At 46.0% G+C, this 16,405-nt stretch overlaps 1 protein-coding gene across 1 annotated transcript; it reads left to right on the forward strand.

Moving 5' to 3' along the window:
- The first annotated feature begins 2,596 nt into the window (after positions 1–2,596).
- On the forward strand, positions 2,597–5,622 carry LOC134463441 (uncharacterized). The gene is made up of 6 exons (XM_063216639.1): positions 2,597–2,630; positions 2,878–2,934; positions 3,664–4,113; positions 4,399–4,554; positions 4,803–4,964; positions 5,287–5,622. The coding sequence occupies exons 1-6, from the start codon at positions 2,613–2,615 to the stop codon at positions 5,620–5,622; spliced, it is 1,179 nt and encodes a 392-aa protein (XP_063072709.1). The 5' UTR covers positions 2,597–2,612.
- The last annotated feature ends 10,783 nt before the right edge of the window (positions 5,623–16,405 follow it).

Below are 16,405 nucleotides of genomic sequence, written 5' to 3' on the forward strand. Positions count from 1 at the left end.
TAAGCCTAAGCTAAAACCAGATGCTTGCCCGACAATCACCCCCCATACAGAGTCTAAAAAGTCCATCTCACAGCAGCAAGGCCGTCACCACAGATAAGTCAGCATTAGGCTGGTTTCACCCACTGTTCTCAAGACAGGCCAGCATTAGACCAGTTTCAAGCAGGCCACTTCCAGTAGGCCAGTTTCCCACGAACACAAATCACTACGGATGGGCTTCATGAGTGACCGGTTTCCCATGCACACACACCATGACCACAGACAGGCCAGCGCTAGGCCAGTTTCATACACACACACACACACCCTTGTTCTTATTGTGAAAATACTGTTCCAGAAACACTACCTTGTCGTATAGGCTATAGCAGAAGTAAAATCTAATGCCCTTTATTAATTTTAGCTGAAACTTTTGAAGTGACACACATCTTACCACCAGGCAAGGCAGGCAGCCACTTGGGGCCCCCAAGCCCCTAGATAATGAATAATAGCCCACACTTTACCACAGTAGTGGCAATTTTGGTTCAAATCTTCATTCTTTTGCATTTTCGCTTGGGGGCCCATCTGACCCTAGAATCGCCTCACACGCACAATATATGTTGTTTATAAACATAGTTCTGGATGAAGTCCACGAATGATAGACAGCCGTCATTACTTGCCCCTGCCTTCTCAAAAATTTAAGTCCCTCCTTCCCTCTTTCACCTGTCATGCGCAAAGGCTTCCCAGATTGTCCCACCACCTCCCCATACTCCTCCATTTCACTAGAACACCCAGCTACTCTTCCTCTATAGGCCTACTACACATAGGGGGTAAGCGGATTTCATCCCACATGAGTTCCGTTTAAAGCATCCCAGGACCGAGGCCAGCTAACATGCATATTGTACACCAAGCACTCAAGGACAAGCTTGTGAAATCACTGTTGCTCTTGTTGTCACCATTTATATGACAGGAGACAGTGATGCGCGGGTCGACGAAAAAACAAGACACACCCGACCGCTTTTTTCCCTAGTCCGCCCGCTTGCCCTGCCCGCAAGAAATATTCATGAAAAAATATTGACCCGGCCCGCTTCCCGACCCGCCTTTGAAAATAGTAGCCGTGCGTCTTTATGAACACCCTAGCGTCATTGGCAAAGCACAATCACGTCAATAAAGGTCTTAAAAAAGGAATTTGCGTCAAGAACAAGACAGCTGTGCATTTCAACAGGACATGTTGGATTTTTGAACCGAGGCCATGCAATGAGGACTGCCGACTGTCACCTGTTTATTTCGGTAACATCGTCGTTTGGATACATGGAGAAAATTAATCTGTAGGTTGGTGAGCAGACGGAGCCAGCCGTCAAGTGGATTGCCTCGTAGTCATGGTACGACACAGGAAATGAAAACAAACTCTGTAAGCAACCCATGAGCGCGAAACCATTACAATTGTATAAGAAAATATGTAGGCCTAGGCTATATCCATCACTGCACTGTTTAGAGAGCACCCTCTGTGTTCTTCAAAATGCACTCAATGGTTGCACCTGCTGCACCAGTTGCGCGCAGAAGATATTCGGCCGACGCAGGAGCCTCATTAAGTCTCCTGCAGAGCGCGTGGCACCATCGTAGTTATTCAGCCATATAAACTTTGATCTATTTCGCAAAAAATGTCCCTGTCTGCTGAAGTAAACTATAGCCTATTGGCTAGCCTATAGCCTACTTTAAAATTCGGCATCATTTCAAAGGTCCTGACCGACCGCACCCGACCCGAATTTCATTAAAAATAATATTTCATAACCCGTGCCTGCGGTCGACCGCAGTTAATTGCAAGCGCCCGCTGCTTTCGGGTCAGCCCGCGCATCACTGACAGCTAATGCTCTGGCTGTTTCTAGGACACTTCAATTTGCCACCATTGACTAGAGATTGAATCATATTGCAGGACAAGGATACAAGGACTCAGTCAGTGCTTCCTGTAAGCTTAGTTTTATCCACAGTGCTGGAAATAGACAATCGTATAGCCTACTTAATATTTGATCTCTTTCTTAAAAAAGGATGTGTAATATTCATTCTATATGTATACTTTTATGACATGACATCCCACTTGAACATGTGCTGTCACTTCATTCTTAAAGGCCTGTGGTCATTAGTCAAATTTCAGAGACAGCAAACAGACCACGTTATGTCATGTGTTCAGTTAACTTCAATTCTTACATTATGATTTCATTGAGTATGGTATGTTGTAAATATGTTTTGAGATTCAACAATGGTTAACCTCCTAGCAAATAATTCTACTGCTATATTTGACATTTTAAACAGCTGTCAAAAGGCTCAAGTCAAATAGGGAAATGTGATACAACTGTATGCAAGAGAAGAATACATTAATTTCATATGGTATAATGATACGTAGATATGAATATAGATCTGTGTCAGTTGTACTGTATGTTTTTAACACTTAACTGTCAAAACCCGCCGGCGGGTTTGAGATTCCATAGACTTCCATTGTTGTAGAATTCTACTGAGGACTAACTGGAATATACATTCCATATGGATACAGTATTATGACATCACAACAGAACATGGTCATGACTTATGTGTAATGTCACAACATTCTTAAAGTCCACAAATTGTTCAGAGTGATCATTGTGAAAATGATTTCATCGAATATGGTATGTAACACAGATTTTTTTTAAAAAAAGATTTAACATAGTGAACCTATAAAATCATTCTAATATAGGCTACTGCATTCAAACAAGACAGCAACTGCAGTGTAGAAAAATATTAATTTTCTATTATGATAGCCTACATGTAAAGATGTGCATAGCTTATCCGCTCTTTGTGTGTCACTTTCCTTATATTAAATTCCTCATTGGTAATTAGGCTTGATCATACAGTATGTGCCTCTGAATCTTTCAGTTTAGGATAGACAAAGTGAGGAGATTCTTATCATCTCCGACTCCTTCTCCTGTCAAGGTAAGTTATGATGCCCTTTGGCATTACAGTATACTGTAATTAAAGTGATAAAAAGTATTATTGTAGGATTATACAAACATCCTTTACAGATTTATATTTTTAATTAAAAAAAGAATAAAATGAATTAATACCATCCAGAATGTTTGTTCTGTAGTATCAGCACCCGTATTGGTCGAATGTTGGACAATTCTCTATCCCCACATTTGTCCCTTAATCATATTGTAAAGGCAGACATTTCTGTTTATGGATTTTCTCTATGAGCTCAATGTCAAAGTGTGCTGTGACCAAAACCCATCCCTAAACCTAACCTGTCGGTAAAGAAATGTTTAGATGCTTTCTAGTTTTAGTAGTAACGACAACGTCTGCAAGAAAGTAACAAATGTCAGTCACCTCTAAAAACGCGGGAGAAGAAATGTCCGCCTTTACAATTAAAAAAATGGAGAAATGTCCGCCTTTACAATTAAATAAATGGAGAAATGCCTGCCTTTATTCAGATGAGTGGAGATACTTCATGTCGGGGGTGGAGAATTGTCCGATAGGCTACCAGGCCAATGAATGTGCACAGTATTTTTTGCAGTGTTACTTACCGAGTAAATTAGGTCAAGAATATTAAATTCAACACCTAGATAGTAAAATTACACTGTGAGTGTTAAATTTAAGTCTAACAGTGCAAGATATACTGTGTAAATTCTCTCATGAAGTTCTCCTCTCTCCCCCTTACCACTATAGGTCTATGAGTACTCTCTGCGTCGGTCTGTCAGCCTGCCACTGCTGGTGGACGGTGAGCCAGTTTGGGAGCCACACTATTACCATGGAGCCCAGGAATGGCTCTCCCCTGCCCTCTCCCTCTCCTCTTCGTTGGCATCAGAGGACTTCATGACCGCTTGCAGTCGGCTGTCTGCATGCTCCTCTCTGGCTCTGTCCCTCTGCAGCTCATTGGGGTCTGAGGCCTTCATGTCTGCCCGAAGTGAGCTGTCTCCGCCGCCCTGCCCCTCCCCTGCTCTCTCCCTTGGCAGCTTGGCACCTGAGGACTTTGTGTCCGCTCCTCCACGAGCCTGCTCCCCTGCAATGGTGAGGCCAGAGGTGGACCCTGCTTCTGCAGAGGCAGCTGCTGCCATGGATAACCCAGAGAACCGTCTGCTTACGCTCAGTACCATGAGCATCATGGACACCCGCAAGGTATGATACAATCCCCTTTCTAAATATCAAAAGGGTCCAAGGGACACGTAAGACTATTGATAATATAGAAAATGTACACTATAGCTCCGCTTTGAAGGTTCATTCAAGTCATACAAACGTTTCGACCCAGCAGGGTCTTTATCAAGCACCTGATCAGATCCAGGGCCCAGCCACGATTAGCCCTGAGAGGACAGAGGTGGACCCTGCTCCTCCACGACCCTGCCCCTCCCCGGCCCTTGGAAGTCTGTCATCTGAGGACCTTGCGTCCGCTCTTCCACGAGCCAGCTCCCCTGCAATGGTGAAGTAGAGGTGTACCCTGCTTCTGCAGAGGCAGCTGCTGCCATGGATAACCCAGAGATGAGCCAGAGAGCACATTCCACCAACTCCAACTACCTGGCTCTAATCACGCTCAGTACCCTGCAGTACATCGACACCCGCAAGGTAGATGATAAAATCCCCTCTCTAAATATCAAAAGGGTCAAGGGACAAGTAGCCTAATTGACATTAAATGTTCTTTTGATCAGCCTGTAAAGGCAGATCTACGCAGATTTCTAGCTTAGCGAATATCACAAAAGTACAAATAGTTCAGAGTGTGTGACTTTGCGTAATGTGCAACATGTGGTGTTCAAAAATGTGTATTCATGTAGTCTACTGCACTTAAAATATAAACGTTTTCTTTGTTCTCTCAGGTCCAAGATTGCAGAAGTGACAGAGGTGAGCAGGAAAAGCAGGAGGGAGTGTGTGAGAAGAGAAGTGACGTGGAGATGAAGAAGAAGGGAGGCAGGATGAAGAGGTGGAGACGGGCAGTGAGGAGGGCCTGCGCTATCTTCAGCAGCTGCTGGAGGAGGAGAGTGGAAGAGGAGGAGGAGGAGGAGGAGGAGGGATGAGGAGGAAGAGGAGGAGGATGAGAGATGAGGAGGAGGAGGAAAGAGATGAGGAAGAGGACAAGAAGGAGTAGGAGTAGGAGGAGGAGGAGAAGGAAAGAGATGAGGAGGAGGAGAAGGATTAGGAAGCAAGAGATGAGGAGAAGGAGAGATGAGGAGGAGGAGGAGAGATGAGGAGGAGGAGTCCACTCGCTGCTGAGTGGTGAGGGACTTGGGCACAGGTTGAAATAGGGCTCTGTAGTCCTCCAGCACGGACAGAACTTCTGAGGCTCCCTCTGATGAGCTGAAGATGATGATGAAGAAGATGATGAAGACGATGAAGTTGAAGACGACGAAGATGAAGGGGACGAAGATGATGATGATGGAGACAGAGATGATGACTGATGTGACTGCAGACTGCACAGACGGACAGTCAGCTAAGAGAACAGTGGTGGGATGTGATGTGACACTGAGTTCTGCTGGGCTGGCATGTCCTTCTGGTGGTGGACCTGAGTGGCTCTCGACTGGCTTCGGGGGAGGGGGTCCAACTGCTCGTCCAGCTGGACCTGGACTTCATGCTCCAACTGCTCTGCATAGTCCAACAGGGTGGGAACAGAAACGCGGTGAGGGCCCACATGCCACCTGAGTGCCACACGCGTGACACATGTGAGCCACACCTCAGCTCCAGCTGCTCCTGTGTGCCCATCTTGTTTAGCATGCCCACCAGTGCATGGATCTTGAGGGTGAAGTTCCGGAAGGCCCTCTGGTCGCTGTTGATGATGGGGGGGGTTCAGCCAAGACCTAGCTGATCTGCCTCAAAGCCAGCTTGTGAGGCTGACTGAACAGCTTTGTGAGTGCTGCCATGGTGTCACTGTAGGGGTAGCCGCTGTGGCAGTAGGCGTCTGCTACCAACAGAGCATCCTCCAGCTTGAGGTGGTTGAGCAGGATCTGGTACTTATATACTGGTTCTACGATTCAAGTTCGCTTTTGGCAAAAGCAAAATGTCAATTATCAGGGTTTTTTTTCAAATAAATGACCTAGATGTTTCCATAGTGTATACATTTAAGTTTCCAAACAAACAAATTGCCAGGCTTAATCTTAAATCATTTGATAAATACTCTTATGAAAGCAAACATTTGCTTGATTATTTTGTCAACAGTGTTATGGACAAATACTATGTCATTTCAAACATAAAAATACAACAGAGTTGAAACAACATACGTTTGAAAGTGCTTATGTCCCTTAACAATAGTGTTGTAATTAATCTGTGCAACTGATATAGAAAATGTGATTGTTGCGCTTCATAAGTAGGATTTTATGATTCACTGTGATACAGACTGACACATTTTTCATTATAAATCCCTGTAACGTCTGATTTGAATTTAGTCACCCTCCTAAGACTTCCCTCTCCAGAGATAATCTCTATTGTCTGGTCATAGGATTTTTCCAACACATAAGGGATCAATAGCACAAAATCACTTTCGAAAAAGTCAACTGAGTTACTCTGTGTTACGGTCAACAGTGCAGGAGAAAAATCAGAGCAGACAAACCCGTCTCCCTAATACACAAATCATTTTGTTTGTCTATCGATATGGAGATAAATTGGCAAGAACATACTCTCATCAACTCCTCATAGCTGATGCGTAACACAATTGACGGTGACACATCTTGACATTTCAGTCATTTTCAGGGTGTTGTACTAACTGAGGACCTCAGAAGTTCTACCACAACACCTTAATCAATTCATGTATTTGTATGCTTTATCTGTGTTTATCTACATGTGATTTCTAATTCAGATTCTTATGAATATGTTAACAACACAGTTGACAGGCAATTTTCCCGCTATGAGAACATTAAAAAAAATGGATTAAATTGTGGAAGGATGGAGCTCAAAACTTACCAAAAAGTCTTCCCATATCCTGCCAAAGAGGTTATGACATCACGTGATGTTATTCGTATGGCCTAAGACCAAACCATTACTGATTTATGGAGAGGGTTTCAGACCGTGACACGGTTAACACAGTTTTCGTGGACACACACAAAATGGCAAATTTCATGTATAATGGAAAGCACAATGGTCTTTCTGACAGTTTTGTCATATTGTGATGATTACTGTGAATCAACATTTGCCATCGTCTTGGGCAAAACAAGTTTCTTTACATGCTAATATGAAGAATGAATCTGACATTTGGAAAAGAGGACGGCCCTTTAAACGCTCAAAACCAGTATTAAATATTCATTCTTGCTGAGGGAAATAATGCCATGTCTTCACTTTCTTGGCCCTGTAGGACCAGGGCGGAGATGGGGGGTTCACGCTGGCCCCAACCCATGGCCTTCTGGTCTGCCACCTCTATGCAGATGAGGGTTGGCGTGGGCTGTAAGAAGGAGCCGTGTACTCAGGCGTGGGTACAGGATGAGATGGGATGTAGACTCCTCATGAGCTTCATTGGTGCCACATACACTATCTATGCCTGTCTTCAAGGGGGTGTTTGGTGCCTACATAAATTGGTGCAGAGGAACACTAAAATGAACTGCATGTGTGTGTGTCTGTTTGTGCGCCTGTGTGAGAGTGTTACGTAAACCATTTAGATATTTTAGGTGAAACTCATTGCCGCCTCAAATTTCATTTTTTAATGTACCTACAAACCCCAACTCCGATGAACTTGGGACGTTTGGTAAACAGTGAATAAAATCAAAATGCTATCATTTTCAAAACATTCAATCTATTCATTAGATGGAGAATAGTGAAAAGACAACATATTAAGTGTTCAAACCGAGAAAAAAGATTGTTTTGGGGGACATATGTACTCATTTCTAATTTGATAAATCCAACACGTCTCAAAAGAGTTGGGACGGGGACAATAAATGGCAGCAAATGTCGAGGAAGACTACAAACAAAACAAAAGACAACACTTAACAGTTAAATACATTAACCGATGAGATGATTTTATATAAAAAACAGTGTTAACAGATTTTATATAAAAAACAGGGTGTATTCCTTGTCATGTTTTGCAGTGTTTTCCTTTCTGTAGTGCTTACAGTGTGACAGGTCTTGACCAAAAAAACACAATTTTATCACCTGCTGGTCCTTATGATGGAGCCAAACTGTTAAAACATAGTAGAGAATGCAATTTGACCTTACTATGTGGCAGTAATCGAAGATCTCCCTTGAAAATATAATGCATGAGTGGCTTTTCATGCTGTTTAAAACCCATTTATACCATTCAGCACTGTATTTAACTCTACAGATGAGTGAGAACATCTTAACCAATGCACTACTGCACCCGCATGCCATCATGGAGGCTGACTTTTGAAGCTAGCACTAACACAAGTTGGATGGTCCATTTTCACTGTAGCACAGGATGTGCAATGCTCTATTATTGTCAAAAAGAATGGGCTTCTACAACTTCTGCTGACTTCTGTAAGCAAAGGACAGTTTCCCATGTATTCTGGGTCTATTTCAAGTGAGCTCAGGTGCTTAGGAGAATGTTACACCCCTGTATCATTTTCATGCATTAAGCATTCTTAATATGGTCAATTTTCAATAGCTCTAATTCCTGGAGTGCTAGAGTGAGACTACAGCCAATATATATTTCATGATGTCATGAACCTATACAATGATTTTATTAACAAAAATATGTCTTATATACACTCAATCGTGCTAAATCAAAGGGAATTCAAAAATGTATGTAATAACTATGGTAATTATTCCCTTTGCATCTTTAATTCTGAGTGACTCAGCCTCTCTGTGATGATCTTATACCTAGACACCTATATTGTCCATCAGTACAATTCATTTTGAACTGTTCTTCTTTGTTGTTTTATCTTATTTGGATGTTTACTAAATTTCACTGATCCCCGTCCCAACTCTTTTGAGACGTGTTGGATTTATCAAATTAGAAATGAGTACATATGTCCCCCAAAACAATATTTTTTCTCGGTTTTAACACTTAATATGTTGTCTTTTCACTATTCTCCATCTAATAAATAGATTGAATGTTTTGAAAATGATAACATTTTGATTTTATACACTGTTTACCAAACGTCCCAACTTCATCGGAGTTGGGGTTTGTAACTAAAATGGACAAGCAACATAATTCAGTTGAACAAATTATTTACCCTTTGGAATCAGCATACAGGCAGAACATCCCTTGACAAAAAGCAAACGTTACATTAACCAGGGGTTCCCAAACTTTTTTCCTTCCGCACCCCCTGGTGCATTTCAATGTGGTTCGCGCACCCCCTAAGCGAATGTTGCACACGCGCACATTATGCAGTCATTTTGGGAATCCTCTTTTCCAATAGACCTAATGCTTTTTCTGTCTTCATTGCAATGGAACTTGTTGCATGACAAGTCTAGGTGTTATAAATTACACTTCAGATGGACCCTTCCAGCATACATTGCATCAAACAATTAAAAACTTACTTAATGCTGTGTTAAAAAACACACATCTCAGCCATTGCTCTATTCAGCTCGCGCACCCCCTTGGGGCAGGCCGCGCACGCCCAGGGGTGCACGCACCCCAGTTTGGGAAACCCTGGTTTCAACAATTACACACACACACACACACACACACACACACACACACACACACACACACACACACACACACACACACACACACACACACACACACACACACACACACACACACACACAGGAGTTTGGATCATGTGATATCCTTTATTGTATAAACTTTTTAAAAGTACAAAATCTGGAATGTTCGAAAATAATAGGATAAGAGAATAGAAGATAAATCAATGTTTGGGTAACACTAAAGCATTGTAACAAATACATCAAGTCACATCAGGATGACAATGGGATGTAAAACACTCACTCACAACATACCAATAAACCAGGATTATATAATGACCAGCATAAAATACTTACAGCATGTAAATTAATGATATACTTTATGATTGATTATATAATGGCCATAAAATACTTGCAAAAAAGTAAATGAACAATATATATATATGATTTAAAAGTACATACAGCAGGTTAACAATATGAGGAATTTTAAAACAATTAACATAGGCCTATAGGCTATGTAACCAAACAATTGTAAAACAGTTATGGTTTGTAGAAAATAGTCTATCACTCATTAAAAAATAAGTATTCATAACCAACAATGTAAAGCATGTTGGAATATAAAATATGTATAATATGCATACATACACAGACCACACACACACAGGAGAGAGGAGTGTGTTGAGTTCAGTAGAGATGCATCAATCAGCTTTTTTGGGGCTGATCACCGATTATCAAAATCATGATCTGCCGATCACAAAGTGCACTGCCAATCACAGAAAGGATTGGAATTTTGCCTAGTTTTTTTTTTTAATCAGACCATCAGTAATCTTACTATCTATAGTTAACTTTTCTAAATTATAGTAGTCCAGTGCAGGGGCGGAGCTATAGGGAGGGCAAGCAGGGCACTTGCCCCTGGGCCCAGGGCCCTCCCGTATTGGTGGTGGGGGCCCTATTGTGAGCTTGGAAAGCTGTGTAGGGGGCCCTATAAGTGTCTTGCCCTGGGGCCCTGTGTGCAATTGTTCCGCCACTGGTCCAGTCATTATCACAATTTGCATAGGCCAATGCACTGTATGTATTTCAACGACCTCCAGATGTAACCTTAAAGCAAAACAAAAAAGTTGCATCTGCTTTTTGCCGATCACTTAATGCTGATTGCCGATCATGCAATTTTTAGTTCAGACGTCTTCAGTCTTCAGCCTCCAACACGTCATCACAGAGGATCCCTGTCCAGGACACACACACACACACACACACACACACACAGGAGAGAGCGGTGTGTTGAGTTCAGACGTCTTCAGTCTTCAGCTTCCTCCACTTCATCATCGACCCCTAACGGATCCCTGTCCAGAAGGCGAATCCTCCCCTGATTACACAAAAAATCACTTCCATAAGGGGGATCACTTATGACTCTCCATGTGTATACTACTCCACTGTCCTCTGCTGTGAGGTTGGAGATGCTCAGAGACCTGCCGGAGTTGAACACAGTCACTCTGCCCATCAGATCCTCAGGCACACGCACCTCATTCACACCAAAATAAATCAAATCTTTTCTGTCCACGGCGTCTATAATCGGCGTCTGTGATGGATGTAGTCCTGTGGTCTGTCGGAACCACTGGGCCCTGTGCAAAATCTCAGAGTCGTTTACACGTGCATCCATTAGGATACTTTCACCATGAGAGAACATCACAGTCACAGGGGAGAATTCAACACAAACTGAGAGGAAGATCATATGTATGGGTACATTGGAATGAACACAGCCAAACCCACCATGATGTTGCCTGGACACAGAGGGAATGATGAGGGAATAGTCTCCAGACTGGCTGCCGCTCAGCATGTACATCACTTCCTGTGGGCGGGTCTGATTTCCGCTGATTCTGACCTCTCCAGCTGGTGTCTCCCAGTAGACTTGTTCTGATGAATTCCCCCTGAAAGTGCAGGGAATAGTGACATTCTCCTTCTCATGAGTAGCGATAACTGGAGGACCTGAAACGAGCTGCTGTGGTCTAGCGTGTTGACATTGATCTCCTCTCCACATCGTACATAAGAACTTCTTCTCATGTTCAATGTACATCATCCCACTCAGCGTGACCCTGGAGGCATTGGTGTCCACCTGCAGCCTGCCCTTCATGCCTGGCACGAGGGGCTCCAGAGAGGAGCTGGTGTCCAGGAGCAGAGTGGAACGTCCATATCTGTCAACTTCATATAGCTGCAGACTGCTGCCGTTCCCCAGAGCAGAATCAAGCTCACACAGCACAGCACTGCCATCTGTGACATATACAATCTGGGCCTCTCGGAAAAAATACCAGGTTACATCGCCCTCTGCACAGATAGTGAGACGGTAGACGGTGCTTCTTACTCCGATACTGTTTCCTCTCCTCTCCACTCTGTAGTCTCCACTATGTGACATGGTGAGGTTGTTTAATCTAAAACCCTGTAAAAAGTCAGGGCAGGTGATGTTGTAGCCATCGGGTTGTGGGCTGTCTGGCTGTGAGCAGTTGACCAGAAGTAGATCTCCATCTTCATAAATCCTGTACAGCACGCTGACATGAGCACCAAAATTACCTAACTCAGCTTGTCCTCCTTTAATCCCGAATTTGCGAACAGGATCAGGGCTGAGGTGGACAGCAGAGATGAACACCAGCAGGAGAAATGTCCTCATGCAGCCTGACTTCTCCATCCTGTACTCCCAGTTAGTCTTCATGTTTAGTCTCAGAGTGTTGTCCTGAGTCTAGCAGGCAGACTGGGCAGACCTGGGGCACTTACAGTCCTGTTTCTTGTGACGTAGATGGTGTGTGTTTGTTGTGTGTGTGTGTGTGTGTGTGTGTGTGTGTGTGTGTGTGTGTGTGTGTGTGTGTGTGTGTGTGTGTGTGTGTGTGTGTGTCGGTGTGTGTGTGTGTGTGTGTGTGTGTGATAGTGTGTACTTGCACGTCTCTGAGCAATGTCTTAACTCTCTCTATCAGATCGGATGTGCAGCCAGACAATTAAAGGAAGGAAGGTCTAGTATATACTCCCTACGTACACTGAAACAAAATTGGTTTACTCCTTAACCCTCTGGAGTCTAAGGCCTTTGACTTTGAGGCAGCTTGCAACAGCTCGACATTTTCAAGTACAGTATTTCAACTAACTGTAAACGTCTATGCAAAACTGACACATATGGTTGTATTCTGAAAAGCATGAGAAAAAATAATATGAAAATAAAGTAAATGTAATACAAACAAGTTTTATTTAAATTGAGTGTAAACACAACTGTATTGTATAGGTCTTCAAACAGTGCAAGAAAAAAACACTTTAAATACACCTAGCCAGTACTTTTCAAGTTGGAACCTTGTAAACAATAGTGTTGGCTACATAAATGTAAAATGAGCATTTAGAAATCTTTTGTTGTTTTCATGCAAAGTGTGAACAAGTAATTGTAAGTCAAGCCAGTTTCTCAGTTAGTTGAATACTAATTAGTTGGGCGTGTAACACCTCTGATGCCCCCCACCCCCTGTGACTTTCCATGTGATAGGCCTAATTGCCAGTAACTGAAAACTATACCTTTCAAGGTTTTTAATGGTGTCACTTATATGTTTGAATGACAAAACCTCACAGAGTAATATATATGTGTTTTTGTCTCAAAAATCCCACCAGCGGGAGCTTAGACTCCAGAGGTTTTTCATGGGGGGAAAAATGAGCAACAGGATAAACCCAAAGACCGCTAATCACAGATTGTAAATTTTAAGTTGGAAGATAGAAAATGTGACTGTCCGCATGTGACCTGGGGTGCATTCCAATATACAACCTTGCGTCGTCCACTTGTGCTTGTGGCCTCACCCCTCCTGGCCCCTCTTCAGTGGAGAAAACAAATAAGTAAAAAAGAGAAAACGACTCTACAATTCACAACAAAACGAAGGTTATGTATATAACCACGGTTCTATGAGTTCCGGATGACCGCCAGGCGGTGCTTTCAGCACTGAATGATCCATCGCATGCTCATGCAGGTCGAGAGATAATAACAAAATTGTCACTTGTGACCCGGGTGACGCGCATGCGCATTCCGCCCTACTCCGGAACTTAAGGCATGCGTGCCCCGGAAGTCCTCGCTTGGCAATCTTCTCGTCAGTATTCCGAGTGACAGCCAAGGCCTGGCGGTCATCCGGAACTCATAGAACCGTGGTTATATACATAACCTTCGTTCTATTTCGTTCCTTCTGACCGCCAGGCGGTGCTTTCAGCACTGGATGACTAGTACCAACATGGTCACGAGGAAGACCAATGCACCCAGTCTGAAGGCTTATGTAGAGCCCCGCAGCGTCGCCGTGGCCAGGGAGTTGCGAGTTGCCACGTTGATCCTGTAGAACCGGGCAAACGTACATGTTGACGTCCAAGATGCAGCAGCACAGACGTCGGGTAGCGGGACTCCCCTCAGGGCCGCCCATGATGTAGTCACACTCCGTGTGGAATGACCTCAAACTCCTTGAGGCACTGCCCGGCCACTGGACGTGTATGCATATGCAATGGCATCTACGATCCACTTCGACAACCTCTGCTTGGATAATGCCTGATCCCGCCTACTCCGAGTGGCAGACGAACAGGCAATCGGACTGCCGAGACCCGGAAGTCGTTCTCACATAGCCCTCCAAGGCCCGTACCGGGCAGAGCAGGGCATCAGTCAGCTCGTCGTCACCCACCTGGGTGGGAGAGTCGAAGGCCACCAGTCTGAGAGGGACGTTGACAGAAGACGTCGGTAAAACCTTAGGCAGAAACGAGGGGTTGGGCCATAGGGTAACCCAAGAGTCCTCAGGGCCCCACTGCAGACATTCCCGACTAACCGAGAGGGCATGCAACTCACCTACTCTCTTGGCCGAAGCCACTGCCAGGAGGAAGGCCGTCTTCAGAGAAAGCCACTCGAGCTCAGCGTCCTCGAGAGGTTCGAAGGGCGCTCTGCGTAATGCCTCCAGTACCAGGGGCAGATCCCACGGTGGCGTCGGGGCCCGGCGCGGCGGCCTCAGCCGTAGAGCCCCCTTCAGAAAGCGCTTGACCAGCGCATGTGAGCCCACTGTCAGGCCCTCCACTTTGGAACGCATAGCCGATATCACCGGCGTGTACACCCTGATGGTGGAAGGCGCAAGACCTCTGTCAAAGAGGGACTGCAGAAATGTAAGGATGGCTGGGACATTACAAGCCGTCGGCTCCAAGTCCCGTTCGTCGCACCACGCAACGAACAGGTTCCACCTGTTCCTGTACAAGGCATCGGTAGAGGGTGCGCGAGAGTGTGAGATGGTACGCGCAACCGCCGGATCACACACTGCTAGCATGGGGTCGGGCCCCTGAGAGGCCACACCCACAGTCGTAGGCAAGCCGGGTTCGGATGCCAGAGCTGACCGTCCAGTTGAGAGAGGAGGTCCATCCGCCGGGGGAGTCGCCACGGCTCCCTGTCCAGCATGCCGTATAGCACTGGAAACCAAGGCCTCCCGGGCCACCGGGGAGCCACAAGGAGGGTCCGGTGGCCGTCTCTCCTGATCCGCTCCAGGGTGGGTAGTTTGAGAGGGAGTGGCGGGTAAGTGAAAAGGAGTGTCCTCGGCCACACGTGAGCTAGCGCGTCCTGGCCCAGTGGACCCACAGGCTGCCCGAGGGAGAACCACAGAGGGCAGTGAGTAGTTGTGAGTGAGGCGAAAAGGTCCACCTGCGCCAATCCGTACCTGTGCCACATGGTCTGTACCACTTCCGGATGTAGCCTCCATTCGCCAGGAGGAGGGTGACCCCGGGACAGAAGATCGGCAGCAGAGTTCAGAACGCCGGGCAAGTACATCGCCCTCAGGCTCAGAAGATGCGGATAGGCCCAGGGAAGCAGCCGCTGCGTCAGCCTCAGGGAGGACCGGGACGTTGTCCCCCCTTGGTGGTTGATGTGGTGCACCACCGATGTATCGTCTGACCGTACCAAGACATGTCTCCCCGCAAGCCAGGGTAGGAAATGCTTGAGGGCCATCATGACCGCCAGTAGTCCGAGGTCGTTGATGTGCAGCAGTTGTTGTTGAGGGCTCCATAAGCCGCGAGCAGTCCTGTACTGCCATACTGCACCCCAGCCGGCCAGAGAGGCGTCTGTGGTCAATACTTCTCTGCGGTGTACAATGAGGCCCATGGGCACCCCGTGAGTCAGGCGGGAGCGCCCCCTCCACGGACGAAGGCAGAGAATGCAGCCGGAGGAAACTTTGATCCGCCTGTGGCGGTGGTGCTGGGGGTGCAAGCCTAGAGCGTTCACCCACACTTGCAGAGGCCTCAGTAAGAGTAGGCCTAGAGGGACAATGCGGGACGCCGCAGTGAGCATACCAAGCAACACCTGAAAGGAGTGAAGTGTGTGGGACGTGCCTCTGCGGAATTGGCTCACCCTTTGGATGATGGCATCGACATGTAGGTCGGATGGGCGTGCAGTCATCCACCGGGAGTCCAACCGGATGCCAAGGAAGACAGTCTCCTGCGCCGGTGTCAGTGAGCTCTACTTGAGGTTCACGGAGATGCCCAGTGCCGCGACGTGGGCAAGCAGTCTGGCCGAATCCCGGAGTGCCTGCTCCCTGGTTTCTGAGCAGAGGAGCCAGTCGTCCCGGTATGGAAATACCCGCATCCCGCTGCTTTGAAGCGGGGCGAGCGCAGCTGCCACAACTCCGGTGAACACCCTGGGCGCCAGGGAAATGCCGAACGGCAGGACTTTAAATTGATAGGCCCGTCCCTCGAAGGCAAATCGCAGGAACTGTCGATGCCGAAGCGCAATGGGCACGTGGAAGTATGCGTCGGTCAGGTCCACGGAGGTGAACCAGTCGCCCTCCAGGACACCGGACAACACATCGTCCGTGCGCAGCATAAGGAACCTCAAGGTCTTGATATGTCTGTTGAGGGGCCGCAGGTCTAGAATGGAGCG

Source organism: Engraulis encrasicolus, chromosome 14, assembly GCF_034702125.1.
Source record: "Engraulis encrasicolus isolate BLACKSEA-1 chromosome 14, IST_EnEncr_1.0, whole genome shotgun sequence".
Lineage (NCBI taxonomy): Eukaryota > Metazoa > Chordata > Actinopteri > Clupeiformes > Engraulidae > Engraulis > Engraulis encrasicolus.

Bases quoted from the DNA above. Each gene is read 5' to 3' on its own strand.
- LOC134463441 (XM_063216639.1), top strand. The intron at 2,935-3,663 runs GTAAGTTATGAT...TTACCACTATAG, and splicing joins CGACTCCTTCTCCTGTCAAG to GTCTATGAGTACTCTCTGCG. The intron at 4,114-4,398 runs GTATGATACAAT...TCCACGAGCCAG, and splicing joins GCATCATGGACACCCGCAAG to CTCCCCTGCAATGGTGAAGT.